The sequence below is a fragment of the Myiozetetes cayanensis genome, unplaced genomic scaffold (assembly GCF_022539395.1).
Source record: "Myiozetetes cayanensis isolate MyiCay16 unplaced genomic scaffold, myiCay2020 scf5-8, whole genome shotgun sequence".
Lineage (NCBI taxonomy): Eukaryota > Metazoa > Chordata > Aves > Passeriformes > Tyrannidae > Myiozetetes > Myiozetetes cayanensis.
In genome coordinates this window covers 108089607-108114910 of record NW_026087742.1, presented here as the reverse complement: position 1 = coordinate 108114910, position 25304 = coordinate 108089607, and the positions used below count along the sequence as shown (strand labels likewise).

General features: G+C 34.9%; 1 protein-coding gene across 1 annotated transcript in view; it reads left to right on the top strand.

Moving 5' to 3' along the window:
• The window catches only part of CFAP47 (cilia and flagella associated protein 47), a 271615-nt gene that overhangs the window by 230836 nt on the left and 15475 nt on the right, over positions 1–25304 (top strand). The window contains 5 exon segments of the mRNA XM_050332181.1: positions 3948–4107; positions 4712–4803; positions 8722–8880; positions 19185–19356; positions 20830–20991. Of these exon segments, the coding sequence (XP_050188138.1) occupies positions 3948–4107; positions 4712–4803; positions 8722–8880; positions 19185–19356; positions 20830–20991 (745 nt within the window).

The window sequence follows — 25304 nt, the reverse complement described above, 5'->3', positions numbered from 1 at the left end:
GTTTATTAGCATCTGAGCTGCATATTCATGACTTAACTTTTGCAACTAAGGAATTCGTGAACTCTGGGGGATCTTATTATTCTGCATAAGTGCCAGAAGGGAGTTCTGGAGGAAGGATGGAGTCAAGCTCTTTTCAGTGGTGCCCAGTGGCAGATATCACAGGAATTTTTATCTGAGCAAAGGGAGTGCTTTGTTTACTGTGGGGGTGACCAAGCACTGAGACAGGTTGCCCAGAAAAGTTGTGGAATCTCCATCCTTGGACATAATCAAAAGCCTTTTTGCAAACAGTCCAAATAGGAACCTCTTGAGATCATCCTGTCTATCCAACCCTTCCCTTTCCCATACAGGGTCATCTAAAGCAAGTTGTCCAGGGTCATGTCCAGTCAAGTTTTGAATATGAAGGCTGTTGGCTGTTGTATTATAACTGTCAATTCAGAAATTCTTATTCATATTTACTCATTGAGACTAAGTAATTATAATACTGATGTAGCAAAAATAACACAGGCTGTGACTTTCTCACTGTTGTTTTAATTAAAATCCATAACAAGGGATTGTGATCATGTTTTAATGAAAGATAAAAAAAAAAAGATACAAACAAAAAATGAACCCACCCTTAATAAGAGTTGAGGCTGAAATATTGTCTGTTCTTTATTAAACTCACAGGATTTAGTAGTGAAACACTTTTGGAAGAGCTTCTATAAAAGATCTTAGTTTTCATATGTGAGCCAGGCTTTTATCTCGTCTAGCAGATGAAAATAAATGAAGAATACCTAGGCCTGACTGTTTTTTATGTATTTCAGATACTTTCTGCAGTGCTGGCAATATCTCAGTCTTTACTATCTGATATCAGTTCTTCTTTTCTGGATGAGTTCCTTGAGAAAGAATTAGCAGTAATTCCCCAGCAGCAGCTGCTGTCTATGAATATTTTGGAGTTTGCCCTTTCCAGATTGTGAGGATAATAGTAGAAAACAGACCTGATTATACTGGGTTGACATTTACATGGCCAGTGCTAATTTTAGCAGGGTTGTCTGTGGTTTTGTGGTTTTAATTTAAATGATTTTATAGTAATTTTATTGGAGAAACTATCAGAAAACAAGTAAACAAATAAATTAATGTGCCCTCTCCAAAATGATTCTCCATCAGACTTCAAAAAAACATTGTGAGCTCTGCCTTAACTGAGTGCTGCTCTTCTGGATACAAACAATGGGAGGCACTCTGAGATGTTACAAGATATAGAGCAATGCATCAAGGAAGATGGTCCCTTCAACATCTAGAAAATCTATCAACAAAGCACCTTACTAATACAAAAAATACATGACTTTGTGATGAAGTTCCATGAGAGGATGATGATTCTTTGCAAAGATACTGCAGGATATTTTGCTCATTGCACTGAGTTGTAGGCTCAGTGCCCAAGGAATCTTTTACAGAATCAGTGTTCTCCACCAGCCTTTGGAGAGGCTTGAGGCGAGGCTTAACAAAAGGTTACTTAAAAATGAAAGGAGGGAGGACGCAGATCTCCACACGCCTCTCTGCAGGGCAGTTAAGTTACAGCCCTTGGTTTGAATCAGATGGCTTCGGTCTTTTAAAGGATCAGCTGAGCTTACTCTGCTAACTATTACTGTTTCCTAATGGGCTGTAGGACAGTGAAAGACAAGTGAAGTATTATCAAAATCTGGCCCAAAGCTTTTTACCAAAGGTGATGTACCTCCATTCCAAGAAGAGCCTTGCTATGGATTTCTTGCAAAGAATTTCTGGGTACTCATTGCAGTATAAATGCTTGCATGAAGATAAGGGAGTCGACCTTTTTACAGTTGGGTGTATTTCATCTATCTTATTAACTAGCCAAAATCATAAGGAAATAAATCTGCATTAGCAGTTAATGATCAGTTAGTTAGTTGACAGCTGCAGGCAAGCCCAGTGATATAAAAATTACTGTCATTATGAACAGCTTCTACTAAGAATATTTTTTATTAAAAATGTGAATACAATCTGTTTCAACAGCAATGTTATAAAATTTGTCTTTTCGTTATCTTTAATAACCAATTTTCTGCCAGAATGACCCAGAATACTATCATATAGATTCTGTATTAAAATTTATTTTAAAAAAACATGGCACTATGCCCTGGAACAGACATAATTAAGCTACAGTTCAAACAATATATGCAATGCATATGTAACATAACTAGGTATTAGTTTACAGTTTTTTCTATTTGTCATATGTTAAAAGTGAATGCAAATGAAACTTAAGGATGTGCTGTAATGGTGTTACAAAGTGGTTACCTGCGGTTGTTGATTACACTGCTTCGATGTGTATGTATGTGGATTCCAGGCAATCTAATTGCAAATATATCCTGAGGAATGCTCTTCTATTTTAAGGATATTATACCATAGGCCTCTGTCTTAGCTAAACCAGTTTAAGCCCAAAGTGGGCATGTCCCAGGAGAGAGCTGCTTCTTCTCTCACAGGAGGAGAACATTTTGTGTCAGTGCTGTAGCATTGCAACAATGTCTGTGATCAGCTTAGTTGTTTCCGGTACTGGATTAAAAATTAGTTGCTAATTTTTAAAGATCTTCAAAAAAACCTTTTGAAAGGTTTTTTGAAAGCTTGATTACCAACAATATACATATATGTAGTGTATCTTTTAAATCTTGGGTATGGACTTGATAATGCATCAAATAGGGAGATTAAGAGAGAAGAAAAATCTTAAATCTTTATTAAAATAAAAAAGAAGAAATGCAGTTTGTTTTTTCATCTGGATGATAACATTTTAATGGATTTTTAATGAGGGTATTTTCTAGATATTTCATGATACTAGACTTCTCAAGTAAGTACTTCAAAAACAAATTGCTAATAACTAATACAAGTACACAAGAATTAAGCAATTAAAAGTGCAAAACAGTTGTTTAATTTCCATAACTACTATGTGATAAACTTCTTGCACAAATTGAGATATGTTAAGGTAAGAACTTCCTACTCTAACTTGAAGAAATCCAGTCATTCCCAGGGAATTATACTCATAGACCTGTATTAGCATGTAAGCATTGTAGCAGGTGTGAAATTACAAAAATTATTCAAAACTTAATGTAGAAGTATTTGGTCATAACTAAGAGGATTTTCTGCAGATAGAATTAAAGCTGAAACCCTAACCCTGAGATGCTATTTCCTGCAAATCTCAAGAATTCTTTTCAAAGCAAGGAGCCTGGTAGTGAAAAGACTATGTGATTTACTTGTATTACATTTTCCATAACTTTACTTCTGAAATAGCTGGAACTCATCCTGAAGTAGATGTTCTGATGCTTGGCAGACTGGCAAGTCATTGCAAAAAGCCCTTAGAAGTTCAATATATCAGGCTACCTTCATTACAGACAGCATGGCTTTAGGTTTTCTTTTTTAATACACCAAAATCAATCCAATATAATATCATACAGAAAAGGCTTGATTTGTATAATATTAATGTATATTGTTTTAAATATATTACAATTATATCTTGAATGCAGTGTTACTCACTGGTGCAACCCACAGATGCTGAAAAAACATGACTTAGGCCCTAGAAAATCATGGGATTGACATACATATGTTACACATGATCTCTGAATATTAAATGTGAGACATAGCTGTGGGTTTTTTAGTTTTGAGCCTTCAGAGTTTCTCTGGGCCACATTTCAAAGTTTATCAGTAAGTAAAAGTCTAAAACAACGTTTCATATAAACTCCTCTGTCCAGGACATTGAAACATAATGTATCTGATTACAGGAAGACAGACCACAAATGCTACCATAAGGTGAGAATTCTGTAGCAAGAGCAAAGTAAAATGGAACTTTTCACAGGGAAAACAGTACCCTGTGATAAAATGTTAAACAGTGGTTGAAAACCAAAAGGGAAGTATATGAGTAAACCAATAATTTTCAAATTTTTCAAAATACCATAACAATCTGTTCCATCTTACAGGAATCCATTTAGCTCCAAAAGAAAAACTGAATATCCCTGTGTTATTCATGCCACATGCAATGAAAATGTATAAAGCTGAGGTGGTAGTTCGTGCAAGGAAGGAAAATGGTGAAAACTGGACTTATGAGGTATCTACTGGATCAAAGAAAGACTTAAACAGGTAATTTATTCTAATAGGAAATGAAAAAGTAGTTGAGGATACTCAAGTCGGGCATCATTTTCCCTTTGGCTATTTGTGTGTAGCTCCCAAAGGCAATCAAGTGTCTAATTTTGAGGGCAATGGGTGTCCTTCAAAAGCTTTACTTGTACCCTGCAAAGTATGCAGATTCAGGGTAAGAATTCCCTCTGTTTTAATATCTACCTGTGCAGTTATGGATATTGAACAAAGCTCTCAGGTACCTCTGTTTTTTCTGTGTATTTAGGCTAATTATGGTTCTCATTTGGGTATGTTTATGTAACACATAAACTGCATAAACTTTGTTTTAGTGTAAACATGACCTGTCAGAATGCAGGTCAGGCCAAATGTTCTCATATCCAGATCGAATAATATTCAAATATTCTGGGTGGATGTAAGTTGTAGCTGATATAAGTTATAGCTGGTATATATGGTTGTACTTTATTTCTTATTTTTCTCAGATATATTTATCATTACTATACACAATAAAATAGAGTCTAACCTATTCAACAACTCTGAAGTCTAGATTGCTTTGGAAAAAGAAATCTCAGCAGTCTATCATAATGATACTCTTCACTTATTTTCCTAGGAATATTTTTCAATCAGAGAATGGGGGAATCGAGGGAATACTCTGGAGGTATCCAGTTCATGGAATACCTGAAGCACCACAGCAGAAATTAGGTAGGTAATGGTTGAAAAAATCTTGAACAATAAATTTAAGAAAATTAAATAGTCATTTATGTTCTCACCTTCTTGATCACAAGCATTTGCAGCAGTACTTTACTACATCCTAAAAAAAAGAGAAAATCACATATCATAAATAAAATCTCCTTTTGCAACCTACAAATCTGGATTTATTATTTAGTTCTCATTGTGGATAAAAGGAGTTGGGGGCAGTTGGAAATCTTAAGGCCTGTGCTCTTCACTGTACCAATTAATGCTCAGTTTGAGAACTTAAGGTAAGTAACTTACTCAAGGGTAGAGTTCTGCTTGCATACCCAGAACACCCTTCTGGGGAGTTTGTAGGGTGCAAAATATTGGAGTAGATGTTCACTGTTTTTCTCAGCCTTGAATTTCATTTCTTAATCGAAAGCAGAACATAGAGTTGTGTGAATAGCAGTAAGTTTTCCCTTTGCTTCTGAGAAGTAAACTTGCACTAAAAAATGACTGACACTCATAGGGGTTTTTTTGGTTGCTTATTTTGGGGGTAGTAAATGCTTGTAGAATTTATCACCTATTTTTTAAAGGTGTGATGTAATCCCAGAATTGTGAAACAGGAAATTGTGAACAGCTTTTTAAGTCTATAACCTTGATGAGGCTACATTTCAATGTGCAGATGAAGGATAATTTTATAGCAACTTGTCCTTTCAACTTACCTTTTGATGAGTGAATAAGTGAATATAATACCTGTCTACACTAAGTGTATTAAAGTACAGGAACAGTTTCTGGAAAAACATAGAAATAGATATTTGTACTGTCATTAATTTATATTGCTTAAGGATTTTACTTGTAGACAAATGCCAGTGATGTGGTATTAATTAGAGCTTTCATCTCGTTAATTTCCACTTTAATACCTTAAGGAATGAAACAGAATATTATCATGTAATCAGCTGTTGCCACAAATGATGGCTTTAATGAGTCTCATTAGCATTAAAACTATGTATATTGATGTGAATATTTGTTGTGTTATTTAAATCTCTTATATAATTCACTGGTACTCTGAGATAAATCTCCCTTTTATTGGGCTCTTGTTTTCATTTGAGTCACAGAATCATTAGGGTTGGAAAAGACTGCTAAGATTGAATCCAACCACTAACCCAGCACCTCTGTCTTACCACTGGGCACCTCATTCTAATGTCTGACCCCTCTCTCCATGAAGAAATTTTTCCTAATATCTGTTCTAAACCTCCCCAGTGCAACTTGAGGCCATTTCTCTTGTCTTATTGTTTGTTACTTGGGAGAAGAGACCAACCCGCACCTGGCTACAAACTCCTCTCATGTAGTTGTAGAGAGCACTAAGGCTTCTCCTGAGCCTCTTTTTTTCCAGGTTGAACAACCCCAGCTTCCTCAGCTGCTCCTCATCAGGCTTGTGCTCCAGACCCTTCCCCAGACCAGTACCCTTCTCTGGACCTGCTCCAGCCCCTCAACGTCTTTCCTGTAATGAGGGGCCCAAAACTGAGCACAGGATTTGAGGTACAACCTCACCAGTGCCGAGTACAGGGGGATGATTGCTGTCCTGGTCCTGCTGGCCATGCTATTGCTGACACCAGCCCAGTGCCACTGGCCTTCTTGGCCACCTGGCCACGCTGCCTCATGTTCATCTGATTTTTGACCAAATCCTCAGGTCCTTTTCCACTTGGCAGCTTCCCAACCATTCTTACCCAACCCTGGGGTTGTTGTGACCCAAGTGCAGGACCCAAGACTTGCCACATGAGCTATGAATTAAAACTGTTAACATTCATAAATTGCTTAAGTGACATCATTTCTGTATATGATCAGAAACCTAAATAATGTAAAATCTTAATTAATTTTAAATTCCTAAATGCTTCTTTGGAGGAGCAAACCTACATTATATTTATAACTGTTATCTATTAGTTTATGTTCAATAAATGTTTGTTATGCATACAAGAAGAATTGCATTGATTTTGAATACATATAATTCTTTGGCCAGCATGTTATGTTGGGCCAACTTTTTTCTAAGGAAGTACTAGGTCCTTCAAAAATGACCCAGAGAACTGAAATATCTGTTAGTAAGTGTATTTATGAAACTTTCTATTCCTGCCTTGATTATGAAATTTTATGGTTTTCAGTTATTAAATTGGCTTTTTAAAACCCCATGTTGTAAGGTATGAATACAAACCAGGTAATAAATACTTTTTAAAAATTATTTTAAATAATAACCAAAATAGTAGTGTAATTTCTTTTAATGCAGACATTTATTAAAATTGCCTGGAGGCTACAAGCTGTTATGTCAAAAACCAAGGCTGATTTGCTAGTATATTAGGCAGTTCATCTTTCTGTCCTTATTTGCATTGTAATGTACTTAAACATCTAGAAGTCACATGGCTTACTGTCTCATGAGACCAATTAAAATGATCAGTGGTCACAGGCCATGTAGTACATGTTAGGTAGATGATAACTTGGGTATTTTATAACAAATGGAGGATCATCCAGAATACTTCTTTTTATTCTTGTAATCAAAGCACCATATACCAATTTAGGTTGGAGAGGACCACTGGAGGTCATCTATTGCAATCCCCTGGTCAAAAGCAGGTTTAATTGGATCAGATTGTTGAGGGACTTGTCCAGTCAAATCTCAGATGTGTTTGACTTTTATCCTATTACTATTACTTAGTGATTTAGGAAAAAGAAAATGAAGAGTCAATTTAGGTAGCAAGATGAGCTGTGGAATAAAAAAGGATGTGAGCACAACACGTTCACACAGTAATCTGAAACATTGGGTAAGCTAGTGTAATACAGACAATGTAATCTATTCTTAAATAAGAGAGCTCTAGAAATTACTTCAACCCTGTTAAACAGGAAAAGACCAAAGGAGAAAGGGGATTACTTGAACTTGATGTATAAATATCTATTTTCCAGAATAATGATAGTGAATCTGAAAGCTGAAGCTAAATAAACATGGCATTGAAGAAAGGGTTTCATTACTCTTTTTTTTAAGCACTTTACATAATTACTCACCATGATGTGATTCTAAATTATTTATCATTATTCCTGATGTTAAGGTCTGTTAATTTTTAAAGAAACATTGGGTTTAATTTTGATGAATATGACTTCTAGGCCTTGAAACTGCCAAGTATGTGATCAGCCCTTCTTTTTCATGTTGATTCCCTTAACTCTAAAAAATTTTAAGTATTTTCTTTCAGGTTTTGCATGTCATTTTCTCCTTTTTCTCTGCCATTGCATATTGAAAGAACCATAAACAGTAACTATTGAAGCAAGCTTTAGAAAACTAATGTGTAAGTTAAGACCTAACAATTTTGTAATGAAAAACACATATTTTAGGAGCAATAAATTAAAATAGCTTCTGAATTGAAACAAATCTTTGCTGTGCTTCAAACAGAAATTTGTATGAGAATGCTTTTTATTCTGACATATTTCTATTAAAGCTGAAGTTTGAACAAGTTTTCTTAAATTAGGAAATCAAAGAGTAACTTAATACTCTTTCATTTAACCTTCAAATTCTTGTATTTCTTTGGTTTTGTTTCAGTCTTCCTTTCTTATTGGCATATTTCAAACTATGCCATAATTCCTATTTGCAATTGAACTAAAATGAAGATACATTTAATGATTAAAAAAATTTACAAATTTACAATTTTAAAGAAATTTACAAATTTAATGAAATTTACAAGTGCTGTGGGGAACTAACTGTGCAAACACATTTTTGTTTGCTTAGCAATATTTCTGCTACTTCAGCTAAACAGAACAATGGAAACTGAAGGCTGGGGAAAAGCTTTCGATTGTCTTGATCCTCCCTGGTATTTTGTCATTCTCTAAGCACGTTTTGCTTCTATGTTTAATTGCTTTGTTAAAATCAAGATGCCAGTGCTTTACAAATAACATGATTTTACTTTTCTGTAGTTGTGGTGCGTTGTCAAGCCAGGCAGAGAGTAGAGCAAAGAGTAGAAATGCTGCTGATGGGTGTAGTTCCTGATGCAACTGCTGTGGCAGATGCAAGAAATTCTGACGTGGTCGACGGAGATAATTCAGCCAACACCCAAGAAGTTAAAGTCACTGATGGTAAGAATAAATAGTTTTGATATCATACTGTTTTAGGAATTTTGCAAATAAGGTGAGTACTTCACCAAATGTGCAGTTCAGCCATGGCAAGGTGAGGTTTAGAAAAATTGTCCCAGTCCATGTTTCTACTGTTTTGCAAATATGGGATATCTGTTTAACAGATAACATAGGCACCTTTGAACCTGAGCCTTTCTTTTCTTTTTTTTTTTAATCTGTCTTGGATGTGAGACTTGCATGCATAGAATCTCTGCTTCAAAAGAGAACAGTCTGCACAAAGTCTGAAGTTAGCAAAAATATGTCTGTGTAAGCACTGCAAGGAAACATTTATCTGCAGATTGTCCCTGTTTGTAAGATGCATTCCCACTAGCAGGCCAATATCTGCAGCAGAATGGATTGAAGAAGGAGGACTTGTACGAAAGAAGTGATAAAGTTCTGTAAAAGGATAGCTTCCACTTACTGTTAATCTGCTGAGAACACAGTGAAAATCAATTTCTTCAGAGATACACCAGCCTTTCATAATATACCTCTCCTTTGAAACAGAAGGGTAAAACATATAGGTAGAAAGAAAAGAATGGTTGTTATTGCTGTATCGCTGGTATTTCTTTAAATAGATGTGCCTTGCCAGTCATAGTCACTACAATAAATTTGAAAATTGTGCACCTTTGAAACTTAACATTATGACATATAACATGAGACAACCTCAATGTGTGTTTAACTTAGCTGTAAATGAGGGAAGGGGCTTCACGCATACTGAGACTTTGTGTAAGAGTGTAATGCATTGAAAGGTCATAAAAAGTGAGTTTACGGATGTTGCAATGAGGTGATCAGTTGGAGAGGCAGCAAACTTTGCTTTTGTGTCTTATTTCTGACATTTAGAGTCTGTTCCACCAGAGACTTTGCAGGAATACCATGTTACAGAAACTGTCCTGTCAAATAACTATGAAAACCTGAAAAGCTGTAAAAGGTAAATCTAGATGAATTACATCCTTCCTGGAAGGGTGATTTTTATGCAAACATGCCCATGGTCTGCACACTGACCCTTGTAGTCTCATATCAGCAATCACTGTCCAGATCTTTAAACAGATTTTATTTTTGAAAGCTTTTAAAATAAGAGGAGATCTGGAACTAAACAGTTAACAAGAGCTTGCACAACATATACTTACTGATTAGTTAGTATTTTTAATTACTTATGTAAACATTATATTTACTCTTATTGCAATGTCAAAGATAACTTATAGTCTTGGGCATATTATTATCTTATACTCTCATATTAAAAAATGTTAGTGGTCAGTCTAGTAAAAAAAAAAAAAAGATGTGGAGCTCTCAGTGTACATTCTTTCCTCTTTGGAGAACTGCGAATATTATTACATAACTTTATTCATCCTTTTGAGAACTACTGTCCATCAAGATACAGAGGGACTTTTTTTTAATCATAGAATAATGGGTTTAGCTCTTTATTGACTTGTCATACAGGAGCAGGCTACCTTAAGCGTACTTGAGCTACTTCCCTCCAACATGTTGGCATCTGAATTGACAAGAAAACCATACATTGAGAAAACTGAGGCAGCATTTTGAAAGACTTGCAGATTCCTGATGTGTAGTGCTTGTTTTGTTCATAGGAATAATTTGTTAGCACTGGCTTCTGCACATACTGCAAGACATTGATTTGGGGCATTGCATCTTTTCAAGCAAAAAGTCTGGTAATTAAATGCTTTACACCATAGGTAGTAAGATCATTTATAACTGTGCTTTTCATTGTTTTCAGTGACATTAAAATGTCATTATTGATAGATGAATTTGATGCCTGTTAGGAATCAACTTTAATGGTACTATCTGAGCTTTCTTCAGTATACCAAAAATGCATAAATAAAAGCCTCAACCTCTAAGATAACAGCCTGGCAAGCTATTTTTTTTTTTCTCTTCTGAAAGAGTGATTCATCAGAGTGTATGTGTGATGTGTAGTAAGCAGTTTTTACATCCAAAGATACATGATGATAATTACTGGCAAATCAGATTTAAACAGCTAATAAAGTGCTTCAGCATTTAAGGTATTTGGACAAGTATAAATACTTTAAAGTGAAAAATCTTCAAGCATGTCTTTTACATAAAAAAGTCAATTTCATCCAGTAGAGATCATTTGACACAGAAAACTATTACAATTTCTTAAGAAGGGCCCATCTAAATAGTATCTATCTAAAATGATATAGTTTGTTGTTCAGAAGTCAAAGTTACAGGGATCAAAGAATAAAAGCTTAATGTTTTAGACATAGCAAATATAATATGGTCCTTTAAAAATAATTTTCAATTTCATTAAATGCATATTTTCTCTCTAGATGTATTTTTCATCTTTTTTCTTGCTTGTGGCTCTAAAGATATCTTTTTCAGTAAAGCAAATTCAAGAGCTGAGATTCATCCAAACAAGTGTGAGGGCTGTTATTTTTAATTCTAATAAACCAGCAGTTTTAGTTTACTTAAAGTATTCAATAGGAAATACAAACATATTTCATTTTCCATGATCTTCTATTTAATGTGACAGGTCTGGATCAAGAGGCTCACATTCAGGATATGAGTTCAATAAAATTGGATATGACGTAAGAAAGAAAAATGTTAGTATATGTGAAGACTTGATGCATTGTTTATTTTCTTTATTGAACTGAAATAATGCCAGGCATTTTAATGAAGAATTTCAAAGAGTACTTTAGTTACTTGTTGATATACATGGCTACCACTGGGTCCATTAAAAAAAAAAAAAATTATCTCATTAGTAACCCACCAACCCACCTTACTCCTATTTCTGAATATAAGTAGAACAGTAATGACAAATACTGAAAAACAAGAAGAACTCATGAATTGTGAGCAAACATGGTTTGGAACTGCTTTTATTTCTGTTTACAGAACAGTCACTCATTTCTGTTTCTTTAACATCTTATAAAATGTTGAAACCTGCAAGCCTTAGGAATGAGAAGCATCATTATGTTAATTAAAATTACTTTCTGACATATGCAAAATCATGCTCAGTTTAAATATTCAATGCTTACAGGGAACCAGATCAATTATAAACTAATCTGAAGTTATTTATTCAGCTTCACAGAATTGCAAAAACAATAAATAATACAAACCTAGAAATTATTAAATTCTTCCAGGTGTTATTTTTCAGTATGATTTATATCCAGGAAACATGAGAAGTCCAAAAGAACTTATTGAATAGCCCAACATAATGTATCTCTGAAACAAGAACACACAAATAGGTATCTCTTAAAATGAATTTGACTTAGCGGATGAGAAAAACCTAGGCAATATAATTTCCTGCAAGAGTCTGTTAATTACTTTAATTGTTATATGATTGTGATTGCCATTCCTCCCTTTTCTGGCTCACAGAATTTCCTATAATTTCCATGGTTGCATGATAAGGAAGTATTGCTTCCAATAAAAGCAGAACCACTACATCCTTGTTGTGTAAAGATATTTTGGGAAAGTTTCTGTAACTCAAAATTGTAGCCAATGCAGCTCTCCAGGACCTTAGTTGAGTTTCTGCAGAATCATAGCACCTCACAATGACCTATCTGCATTAATTTGCACTATTTTTTGAATTATTTTGTCATTGTTTATAGAACATTAACAAAGCCTTGCTAGTCAAAGCCCTTAAGAGATACAATTTTTAGGTTTCCCAGAAGAACAGTGCTCTCCTTGTCTCTCAGCTTTTTAACATAGAAAAGAAAGTAGAGAGTTTATGCATCTAAATTTGCCTCAAATAATGTATCTGACAGTCACTGTAGCAAAAAACTACGTGCACACATGCAACTGTTCTACCCTAAATGCTCTTCAATTTCCAGGTTACATCCTATTGTCATTTTGTGCTAAAATTCTTTGTCCTTGTCTTCTGTGTCTGAAGCTGCACTGTTCACGTTTTGTTGTTCTTACAGAAAATGAAGTTATTATCTCTAGATCCCCTTCATCTCTCCCACGCTGCACATTTCCAACAGAACATGATGAAAAGAAAAAAAAAAAAAAAACAACCCAAAAAATCAACCTTCCCTTGTTGTTTTGGAGAATGTATACAACTTTATGTTTTTATAAATTAGTGTATCAGGCCTCTAGTCTTGACAGTTTAAGAACACATTGATCTGAAGCTTTGAAGATATAGCTAGATATTAAAACTATAAGGCAAGTAACTAGAAGTTATATAGAATCACCACAGAGCATTGAATGAAATTGTGACCTTGAGCCATTACTCTTTCTTCAAGCCAGCTGAGGAAGACAGAGTGAAACCTCAGAAATTTGCTGCTTTTATTAATTCTGAAACTTGATCTGTATCCAAAATATAACACAAGTGGATACCTCCCATGAGATTACATCTGTCCTATAGTAGAGGATTATACACTACCCCATGTTATGGATGTTCTATCTTATGTATAGCTGAATGCAGTCTGTTGGATAAGGAAAAGGAAGCAAATAAGTGCGACCCTAGTGATTAGGACCTGTGTTCCAGTTTCCATGGCTCAGCCTGTTTTGTGTATCAAAAAAAGTCAGAAGATAAAAAATGAATCCTTTTTCACTAGACCTTAGTGTGTTGTAAAACTATTGACAACTACTGAAAAAACTGTGACATGAGTTTTCAGTTTAGTCTCTGTGTGTGCCAACACAAAGTGAATGTTTAAGGTTAAAAGACAGCTTGAGTTGTTACTGATTTCCATGGGCAACATTCAAAGTGAGGCAAATGGATGAGGATACCATCGAAAAATAATGTCTGTGTGAATTAAGACTAAATCATGAGATATATTCATGAAGGAGCTGCTTTGATGTTTCCTGTGCCCAGGTAATGATGTGATTTTATCTGCTACAGCTTCTGGATAAATGAAGACAAGGCTAAATAAAAGGGGAGCCTGTTGGAATAGGAATATAATGGTTATGCAGAAACACATTTTAATTGATTCCTTTATAGAATTAATTTTTAGGTTAGTGTATAAATCTGAGTAGAATATCAGGTCCAAGGAGAATAATGTGGGAGATCCTTTGGGCTGATGAGAATCCTTTTGCTTTTTCTCGGGTTTTTGTTTTAATTTACTGTGCCAAGTAATATCAAAATAAAGAAAGAGTGCTAAGGCAGGTGGATGGATAGGCATAGTGAAAAGGGAATTAGTGCTAAAGGGATTCAGAGAGAGAGAGAGAATATTTGTAAACGATCTGCAAGGAACAATGCAGACATATATGTGGAACAGCAGGTACTAGAGGCCCACCATGGATTTCATATACATGGATTCACAATTTTCGTTTTCAGTTGTTGCAGTGTTTTGAAGAAACATGATCAAAAAAAGGGGAGAGGAAAGACTTTTAACTGTTCTCTATACGGTATAAACTTGATTTAGAAGTAGATAGCTGGTTTAAAGAAGAGTTTTAAAAGAGAAAAATAAGGGAAAAAATATCAAATATAAACAAAAATTTAGAATATAAGAATTCAAGTTAGTTGCTGTTCCTAGAGAAATAGGCAGTATGATGTAGGGTAAAAAAAATATGTGGCTAAGAGTGGAATTTTGTAGAGCCTTGAAGGTATGAATGAAGACCTTTGACTGGATATGGAAAGAGAAATAAATTTGCAGAGAAGAGATATGCAGATATATATGCAGAGCTTCATTGAATATTTCCTTGACTTCCAATGAGGATCAATGATTACATTATCAACAGGAGGATATAGCTTTTTTCATCCATTTATTTCTATGTATTTAAGGGGATTTGGTGTCTCACATTTAATAAAGTTATGATGTTATCTTTAGTGGTTTTTTTAATGCTCTACATACAGCACTTTTGTACCTGTATGAAGAAATTTAGTGAAAGGTATATTAAACTACAGGTAGGTTTTTTGGGGTTCTTGTGCAATTTGTTTATTCTGCTGATATTATCATGGAGTTATGACATTTTACAGTGAGAAATATCTTTTTAATTCTAAGCTGAGATACATTTCTTACTGCCCAGATGATAATGTCTACTTAAATGTTAGGATGTTCTTGACCACCAGACTTCCTTTTACTATTTTTCCTTTATTACTCTTGTAATTCACTTTTTGCAGTTCACTTGAATATTTACTTGAAAACTGTATTAAAATGGTTTAATCTACTGTACAGTAATGTATTCTGTCTGCCTCTGATTTTGCTGGTGAGGTGTTTCTGCATGTTTAATGTTCATTCCCTACTGTCTGCTGAGTTCCATCAGTGTGTGTCAAGACTTCTGGAAGACTGTGGAGAAGTAGGAAAAGGACAAGTGTCAAATCAGACCTGAATGGGGCTATGAAGAAAGATAGTTCACAAGATTTGGAAGGTCAAGATGACATGCTGGATGTCTGGTAGAAATGAGTAGTGAATGTCTGCTTTTTTAGTTTCTGTTTTGGCAGTTTGGAGACTATTAGACCAAGAGGGGAAGAAATCTTTCTTGGGTGTCAGGCCCATCATGGACACTTAGCCTTGAAAAATAATCAGAACCAGTGAAAAAAATCAGTGAGAGAGTGCAGTATGTTACATTCAGCACCAAATGAAAATAATTAATCTGGCTTATGAAAAGCATGAAACTGCAAATTTATGAATGGCTGGGCTTTTGCTGCATGTTTGTATTTGGTGATTGCACTTCCCTCCTTAATTAAATAACTGCAAGTAAGACTGCAGCCTGGTGAAAGGGAGGTGAGGAAGGCCAGTTCAGTGAATTCACTTGCATCTCTGTTTTATTGCATCCATCCCAGGAAAAGCCTCTGTAAAGGGGATAAGCATTTCTGTAGCCTGAGCATCTTTCTGTCACATCTTTAATTTCCGTCTGTCTCATTGGAAAAGGGAGAGTGAAAGTAAAGAGAGTCCCTCGAGAGGATCCTCACTCGTGCCTTTTTTATGTCACCAAGTCTGCTGCAGGTTAAGCCCTATGTGTGGAAAGCTCAGAAAGCTTGATCTCCTTTAGGTATCCACAAGAGACTGCAGCCTCACAGGGCACTGTCCATTAGATTTTTATCTTCAGAAAGCACATTCTATAATTAGCTGGGCTTCAGTGAAATCAAACACTCACTTTTCAAAACCAGGAGGAAGGTACAAAGGCTTCTCTAATGACAGTGTGAAACTCTATTTGAGGTCAGATATATCCACTGGGCCTTTCACAGTACCTTCTATAGACATTAGGCCTGTCTACAAATGTCTTTGTTATTAACTCTTTTGAAGTCTGAGTACAGGTTCTTTTCCACTAAAAAGTCATGTAAATTTCTGAGATTCTTATTTTGGGAACCTGTTAGACTAGTCTTTTAATTTTTAGATGCATGGCATCTATTAATTAGTGTTACAGTAAATGTAACAGTCACACAAAAATTCACATTTTCTCAATTCATATGCTCGGAGTGTAAAATCCTTGGATTTTTTTTTTTTTAGGTGGTCTATATCCTTTCATCTTCTTAGAGGCTATTTAAACAAACCAAATACTTTTATTCTAGTGCTTTTTAAGAAGTGTCCTTACTAGCACTTGAAAATAAATGACAGCCAAGTCATAGAACTAAATTTCTGAAAAACCCAATTGGTTTTTAAACACTGGTGCTTCAGCAATTCTGCACCCATGAATGTTGCCTAATGCATGCTACCTTTTTGGAAATCTTTATCTGCACAAATGACAACACTTAAAGACTGAGATTAATTGCCTTTCAAAAGAAGAAATGTTTAATGCTTAAAAAAAATTGTCTTGGATTAATTACCTCAAAACATATTCTTACCTCAAAACATATTCTTACTCCATTTCTTAGATAATGCAAAGTATTATTGAGTAAATGTGAGGAAGTAATATTTTTTATAATCAGAACTTCTATTCCCTAGATGTAACCAGCTGTATATAAATAGCATGCTTACATCTTCCCAGTGATTGGATTGATAAATATCTCTGTGTTGAGTCAGATGTGGCTAAAGCTCTCCCTGCTGCTCTCTATTTACAGAACAGAAGTGGATTAACTGGGGTATACTTTATATCATCTATATTTTACAACTTGCATTAGATAAAACAATTTTACCTGTACTAAAAATGGTGATTTTTAAAAAGAAAACTAGTGAATGAAAGCATATAAAGAGCTGGGCTAAAGGGTCAAGGCATATCTGAACAGTATGTTGCATTGTATTTGGCTTTATGTCAAAGAAAATGTTAATTCTGTCTCCATGTTTTGCTTCTTTTACCATCACAATTGAAAGTGGAAATTCTAAGAGTCAAGAGTACTCTGAATATTTGACAAATTGGACAGTTCTCTGACAATGATTCATTACTTCTCTTTGTTTAGGCAGCATGTGTATTACAGAATTTTCTAGAACCAAATATTAACATTTCACAGAGGCTTCCTATAGTATAATAATATAATAGTCTTCAGGGCAGCTGTGATGAAAATATAATTATATTTTTCATTTTTAAGCAGGCTTAAACTAGATCAGGAGTCTAGATCAAAACCAGTTAAGGGACCAGCATAACTAGGCTTTCAAATACTGGCATTTATAAATGCATTATTTTTCCTTATCTGTTGAAATTGTTGAAATATTTTGACTAATTAATTACTTAATATGAGCACAGAACAGGTTACAAAACAGCCTGGAGCAGAAAAAATATAAATATTTATTTGCTTCTAACTAGAAGGTTCTATATACATATGTCAAGCCAAAACCAAATGTCTTTGGATACTAAAGCAACACGTAATTCACAACGTTTTCCTCCTAGCCTCTGAACTATAAAATAGGATTTCCCTGAGCATTATTGTGTGACATAACTGCTGAAAGAAACATGTGCTCAAAAGTTGCAACTTTTTTCGTTGTGGAACGCTCCAAATGATATCATCCTTTCTCTCCCATTGATTGTCAATCTCTTACCCTTCATGTTCTAACATTTGTTTAGGGTGACTACTAAAAGCTTTGGGCTGTGTTGGAATCAGTGCTTGGCATAAACATTCTATTTTTCAGTATAAAGGAAAGCATGGAACAATGTAGGATGATCCTAAATTTTATAAACTGTAGGAAAAATGTTCATGTTTAATTTCATTGTAACAAAATACATTTATTGCAATAAAGTGCATGTATGATAGTTGGATTAATATATGAAAATCCTGTATATTTGGTACTCAGTGTGTGTCTACTATGACTGATAACCCCATATGTTGGGAATAATATTCTGCTTATCTGTGTTCCTCTGAGATCTGTGAAGTATCTACTTTAAAGAGTTAGAAATGTTTCAATGTAAATGCTGCATTTCTTAGGGTTAATCTGTGTTCAAAAACAAGGCAACAAAGGTTCACACCTTTTGTCAGCTGAGGAAGTGAAAAGAAGGAATTTGAACATTTCAGAGAAGGAGGAAGGACTAGAAGCATAAGAAGGCTTAATTTAAATTTAACTTAAATTTGGGTAGTCTTACAGATTGGCAGAACCAAAGTAGCTTCTTCTCAATTATCTCACAGTGCATTGTCTCTTTGACTTTTTATATAAACAAATCTGTAAACTGTATTTTAGAATTCCAAGTCAGAAGGTCTTGGGAATTAACTCTGCAGCTGACTGGCACTCTTTAGCTGGGATATCTGTACAGGGACATACAGCAGTTCTGTACAGCACATTGTACTCAGCTGTGCAAAGTCAAAATGTGTCCTGAGATATGTGGTCGCAGTAAAACGAAATCTCCTGTAGGATTTAGCGGTTGTGTTAAAGCACTTCTCATCCATAAAATGTGCAAAACTCTTTAAACAGATTAGCAGCTTGATTTTCTTTTCCTCATAAAAATGTTCCCTTCTGTGCACAAATTACTACTGTATACTGAATATCTCAGTTTTCTTTATTACAGGAGACATTTGATTCAAGAACCTCAGCTGTTTTTTCTTATGTCATTACTACTTGGCCTTATCATGGCTGCTACAGGGAAAAAGAGAAGAGGCTACTAATGACATCTTCACTATTTCTCTGTATTGTTTCTCAGGCTTGCAGCCATCAGTGACACTCATGTCCATAATGATTTTTTTTTTTTATTGTCCCAATGGCATGACTCAAAAATAGTATTACATTCTTGCAATTTTCATTTGGCTGATGCACTAGAAATATCTCAGTATAATGCAGAAGTGAGAACTAGAATAATATTGCTGTAATTTGCATATCCTAAGTAACTTGTCATACAAAATGGGAAGATTTTGCTATGCAGTCAGAAGGAAATCAGTCAAGTTTTAGATAATTACTAGTTTTACTTATCTGTCAATTTTAGTAACAAATGAAAGAATTGTAACTCATAGCCAGCCAACTGTGAGAAAAAGGCTGATCTTTTTCTCTTGTATCATTTAGGTTTCTCTGCAACAGCGGAGTTTCTGTATGAATTACAATATCAATCAGATGAAATTAGATCTCAGCTTGAATCTTTGGTTGGTATGCATCTGGTTCAAAAAGAATGGGATACAGAATCTGGAATCGTAACTCTGATCTTTAATGTAGTGTTTGCACCTAACAAACCAATGAGGTAAGCTCCTGTTCCTTATTGCCAACAGAACATGCAATGAAATCCTGTCTGATCACTTCTAGCTACATAAGCACCTTCCTTTATTCTTTTTCCTCATTTTTTTTTCACCTCTGAGATTTATTATTTTAGGTTTTCTGACTTTCTACTTTTAGTATGATCTAACATTTCTTTTTAATGCCTGTGAGGTGGTTCTATTGGGTTATTTCCATAGTCTGTGTACATGGTTTTACTTCTAAACATTGGAGTATTGAAAGACTTTCAATGGAAATTAGTTGTTCTCAAATTTCATGAAAAGCATGTAGACAAGATAGGCTATCAGTCTTGGAAAATTTTTCCTAGATGAGCACGTGTGCATATTCTTTGGCTGGATGGGATAATTAAATTTGAATTTAGTCTCTAGTGCTCTGGTAACAATGATCCACAGGAAAACATTAATCTTTTTTATAACTGTGATGTGAGAAATGATGGATTTTCTTTGATTTACAATTGTACATCCCATTTCTTTAAAAGAAAACTCTGGAAGGGACATCCTTTTGGAGAGAGTGAAGTTGTGCCTTTCTTTTGAAACATTGAAAAGTGTGGGGAGGAGGTTGGAAAGAAGCTTCAGTAAAATGCAGGCACACAGTAAATTCAGACTCCTTACATTACCAGGAGTGTTAGGGAGCAGTCACTGCTGAATATCATGGATTGCATGCAAAAAGGTTATCTTTAGGATGCAAGAGGTTACTCTTTATTTGCAGCAGTCCAGAAGGTTAATGAAATAAACAAAGAGCAAACCTTTAGGAAGAACTATCCCCCCACTGCATGTAGTGTCATTGTATCAGAGAGGGGGTAATTTAGAAACCCTTTTTATTTCTATTCTGTCCTTTTTATTTTATTATTTTCTGCTTTGTTTTGGGGTTTGTTTTATCTTTGCATACTTGAGACTTAACAGGGTTCATGCAGAGACTCAATGACTGCAATTAATTAGTTTCTTTATCTTCAGAATCTAAAGCACCAACTCTTTTCTTAGAGAGTCTAAAGACATCAGTGTCTGGAATTTTTATAGAGTACATGGACATTTGTCAGATCTATTTGATTCTAATATAAACTGCTAACATGTTCTGGACAAAATTCTCCTCTGAGACAACAATAAATAAAGAATAACTATTAAAGCAAATTTACTTAATTTGTTTAACTCAAGAGAGAGTAAGCCGAAGAATAATAAAATCTCATAGCTGTACTAGTCCTTTTTCTTTCATATTATGTTTTTCTTGTACTTTGCTGTAAATATCCAGTGCTATTTAGTCTACATTCCAGTCAAGTGCACCTGATATATACTATGCTTTGCAAAATTAAGGATATATTCCAAATTAAAGCAATTTTACTATAGTTTACTTCTACATACTCAAGCTTTATTTTGGACATAATTTAGTCAGTTTATGTTTTATAATGTCTTTCTATGTATTGAATGTTTTTATCCGAAATTTTAAGGAACGAGGCAACTCTCATGATACAATGGACTGCAGGAGGTGCTTGGAAGTTTCCAATGCAGTTCATTGCTATGGAGCCAGAGGTAGATGATGTCATCAACATTGAAGCAGTTGGCCTGAATAAGGAATCTATAGTTGGGTTTAAGCTTACAAGCCAGACCAGGTAAAAATACTTATACTCAAGTATTTATGCAGCTTTCTGAGGGTACAACTCACACTCAAACACATAGGTTAGAATAGATTTGGGCAACAGAAATGGAGCTGGGCTGCAGCTATTTCATCATTAATTGCTTAGTAACAAATGTGATTTTGAAGCTGTGCTGTAGAAAAAAAAATAAGCATTCTATATTTGTCTATATTCTATATTTGAGCTCTGACTTCTCAAATGGAATAGATCCAAATGTTTATGTTATGACTTCCGTTTCGACAAGGTGTGTGTTAAAATGTGTAGTACAATGGGAAGGAAGGTGTGTTGTGATATTAAAGGCTCACCATGAAAGCCTTAATGTTTTTACTAATAGATTTTTTTTTCAAAGTACTTAATGCTTACAACAAGAATATTCCTTTGCATTGTGCTTTGAAAGGTTTTAAATGTACCATTCTTTTTAAACTGTTCCTGTTGTATTATGTAATCATGCTACGAATTCAGCTTTACTCTGTCCTTCCACTAGCTAAAATAATGGTGTGATTCTTCAGTATTTTGTTGCTATCCTTTTTTAAAAGTCCTGCAGAAATCTCTGTTAATATATTTTTTAAATGTATAACTTATTTTCTCAGGCTTTCAAAATGTTATATCAAACCCATAGTGTCATTTGTATACATCAGGAAGTCAAGGAATAAATTGTGTCATAATGATAGATGAATTTTTAAAATAGTAAACAGTGAACCTGAAAGAATCATAATGCTTACAATCTATCTAGCTTATGGAAATTTTTAAATTTCTTCTTTTTTTTTTCCCCTTAAAAATTAACTATTTTTACTATATATATAAAAAGTATGCCAGACATGCAGATTGACACTTAGCTTCCATCATAGATAGATACATCCTTTTGTAGCTTTCCCCTCAGGAAATCTCTTTGCTTCCAACATTTTTTTTTTATTTTATTTTTTTTTTAAGAGCTTATTTCCAAAAGCTGTGCCTCTAAGATGGACAGTTGTTCCAGGTTTTAGGTGTCTGTTAGTGATGATAATTACTGGGGGCTCTGAAAAAGGCTCCTATCACAGTGTTCACATTAACAGCTTCGATGGAACGGGCTGTTTCAAGAACAAAAGTGAAGCAATTGCTCTGGCAATACTGTAATCTCCTGGTAGGTGTTTGATAGTAGTGGAGATACCTAATATTCTTCAGAAAGGTATTATGAACCTCAGTCATTATAGTTATATAAAGAAAGAGGCGCAATGGAAGACACATTCTCTTTTGCCCTTAAACAAATTCCAGCTTTATTTTATATAACAAGTGTTCCCCCCTACGTATCAAATACAAAATGTAATGCATGTGCTAAATAATAAGTTCTGTGTTGTAAATGGTACCAGCAACTGCACTCACTGTGCATTAGGAAGAACCAGCAGGTCAGAGGAGCTGATCCTGCCCCTCTGCTCAGCCCAGGTGAGGATCACCTGGAGTGCTGTGTCCAGTTAACACAAGAGTTATGGAGCTCCTGGAGAAGGTCCATTGGAGGGTGACAAAGTTGGTTAAAGGACTAGAGCATCTCTCTTATGAGGAAAGGCTGAGGGAGCTGGGCCTCTTCAGCCTCAAGAAGAGACAACTGACAGGTCATATACAAGTATCTCAAGGTGGGGTGTCAGAGGATGGACCAGGCTTTGCTCAGGGGTGCCAAGCAATAGGACAAGAGACAATGGACAGAAACTGATGCCCAGAAAGTTCCATCTGAACGTGAGGAAGAATTTCTTTACTGTGTAGTGACTGAGTACTGGAACAGATTGCCCAGAGAGGGTGTGGAGTCTCCCTCAGTGGAGATATTCTAGAACCAGCTGGATGCAATCCTGTGCCATGTGCTCCAGAACAACTCTGACTGAGCAGGTAGGTTGGAGCAGATGACCCACTGTGGTCTCTTCCAACCCGTTCTGTGATCCTCTGAATTCTGTGAACTGCTCTGTAAGTTTTATATTGCTTTGTTTTATCTTTGATTTTCTTAAGAGATTTTGGTGGTGGAGGTTTTGTATAGAAGTAGAACACTCAGCCAACCAACATTTAGTATACTGGACCTGTAAATTAAAAGAAATTACATAAGAAAACCATATATTACAGATGTAATTTAATGCTTGAATAACTCAAGTTACTTAGATTAAATATAAAACAATTAAATATTAAAACATGGTTTAAAAGTTTCAAATGGGATATAAAGTGTCATCCTGCAGAAAAAAAGTGATCAAGCCCTTGGAGTATGCATAAGTAAACAATCAGCAGCACAATCCTATAGAAAATCAGTTCTGATACTTAAAGAGAGGTGGTTGTTTTTTCACCTTTCATATACATACATCCTGTCTTCCTTTGTTTTGCTGGACAGTAGCTCATGGCACTGCTATCTTGAGTGTAACTGGGGAGGAAACAGAGCTATATTTCTGAGTGTCCTGCTAGAAAGGAACTTTGCAGATCTGTCATTTTCTCCTGCTTCTGGCAGGACAAGGCGGTTGCACAGCATAACTGAGAACACCTATACATCTATTTGAGCTAGCAGGGTGCATTTCTTTACAGCTCCTGCAACTCAAATGTGGGCTTCTCTGTTTAGTTCCACCCCTCCCCAGCAAAATCCTCAGTGTGTTCAAAATGTTTCAGACTGAAGTAATGATGTTGATGTAGTTGCTTCAGGAACAATGAGCAGTTACAAATGGGAGATAGTTGCTACGTTCTTCACAACAATCTGCAATAATGAAAGCTCTGAGAGTTCATGCAAATATGTAATGCACTCTCTTTCAGTACATTTAAAGTTCACAGACGTATGCCCCCAATTGGAAATCACCCAATATCTGCTTCAGTAAATAATGAAAGACACTGAAAATGCAGCTAAACAGTTTTGTTATATAAGAAAAAAACTATCTACACCTAGGAAAGTTGTGATATTTAAATAGACCAATACTTTACTTTCAGCTTTAAAAATTCATTAAGCTTGATTAGAGTCAAATCAACAGATTTCACTTGCTAAATAACAAAATTATGCCACTTCTTAATATTCATAGATGACCTTTTTCAGGTTCTATCATAAGTGTAGGTTTAATTCAATACCAACTGAAATCATTGGCAGTATTTCCACTGAGGTAATTGGCTTTAGTACAAGCCTCTGTTTGAATTAACAGTAATGTTGGTTTTAATGCCAAATGTAGTGTAGGTATTGGTTTACAGAATGGTTTACAGGGTGGCAGCAGTATTAACCAAAAAGGATAGAATGTTACCCTTGGAAAAGTATAGAAGCTTATTTGATATCCATCTCAAATTATTGGTCCAAATTATTTTGTGTTGAAATCTGTAATTGAAACAGAGAATAAAAATTCTCAAAGTGATAGTTCACTTAAGAAAATTAGTCCTTTCTATGTTTGTTTTGCTGAAAATAATGTATTTTTAATCAATTTTGTTTTGGATCAGAACTGGGTTTTGGAGCTTATTTCTTGCCATATATTCCTGTATAGAGGTATTTTGATGGTTGAATTTATTTCTTCACATTAAAATACAGATGTCCAGCTACAAAAGAATGTTACCGTATTTGTATTCCAGTGCAAATGCTTCAGTAGCCAACATGGCATAAGTGGATAGATAGATACTGATGAATACTATATTCACTTGGAAATTTTTTGTAAACTACCTTACTTTTGAAGGTTCAGTCAAACTGGGGGATAATTCTCTACTGTTTGTTCTATCTGCTTGTTTCTCATACACAATCTCCTTTTACCAGTTTAATTCTAGCTTTCCATGCACCTGTTAGTGATTGTTTCAATCACACATGGCTTCCTTTATACAGTAAAATTTTGTCCATCTTGCCATCCCAACCTGTCATTCCAATCATGTGTTTCTCGCAAACAGGATATTCGTTATATTAAGGAAACTTCTCAAATAAACTCAAACTGCACCTCAGTAAACATACTTAGCACCTGTTATCACAAAAGCAAACAGAGTGGTATTGATGTGGTCTCCACAGAGTGGTATCTGCAAAATCCAAAGCTCCACCTGATTATGGAAACAGAGCTAAGACAAAAAAACCAACCAAACAGGTGGGCTGTGAAGATGAGTATAAAGACAAAATTAGGCTTTAAAATGACTGTGTGTGCTGAGTTATTTGTCTTAACCTACTTTTCACTGGAGATTTTCCTCATTTCTTCTATGCACATTTCCTAGTGCATAGAATAAATGTTCAATTAAAAGCATTCCTTGATCACACAAAATTAATGTTAATTCTGTCTGAGGAATTAGAGAGCAACCTATTTTTTTTCTGTGTCGTTCCTAATTGTGAAGGGAAAAAAAAA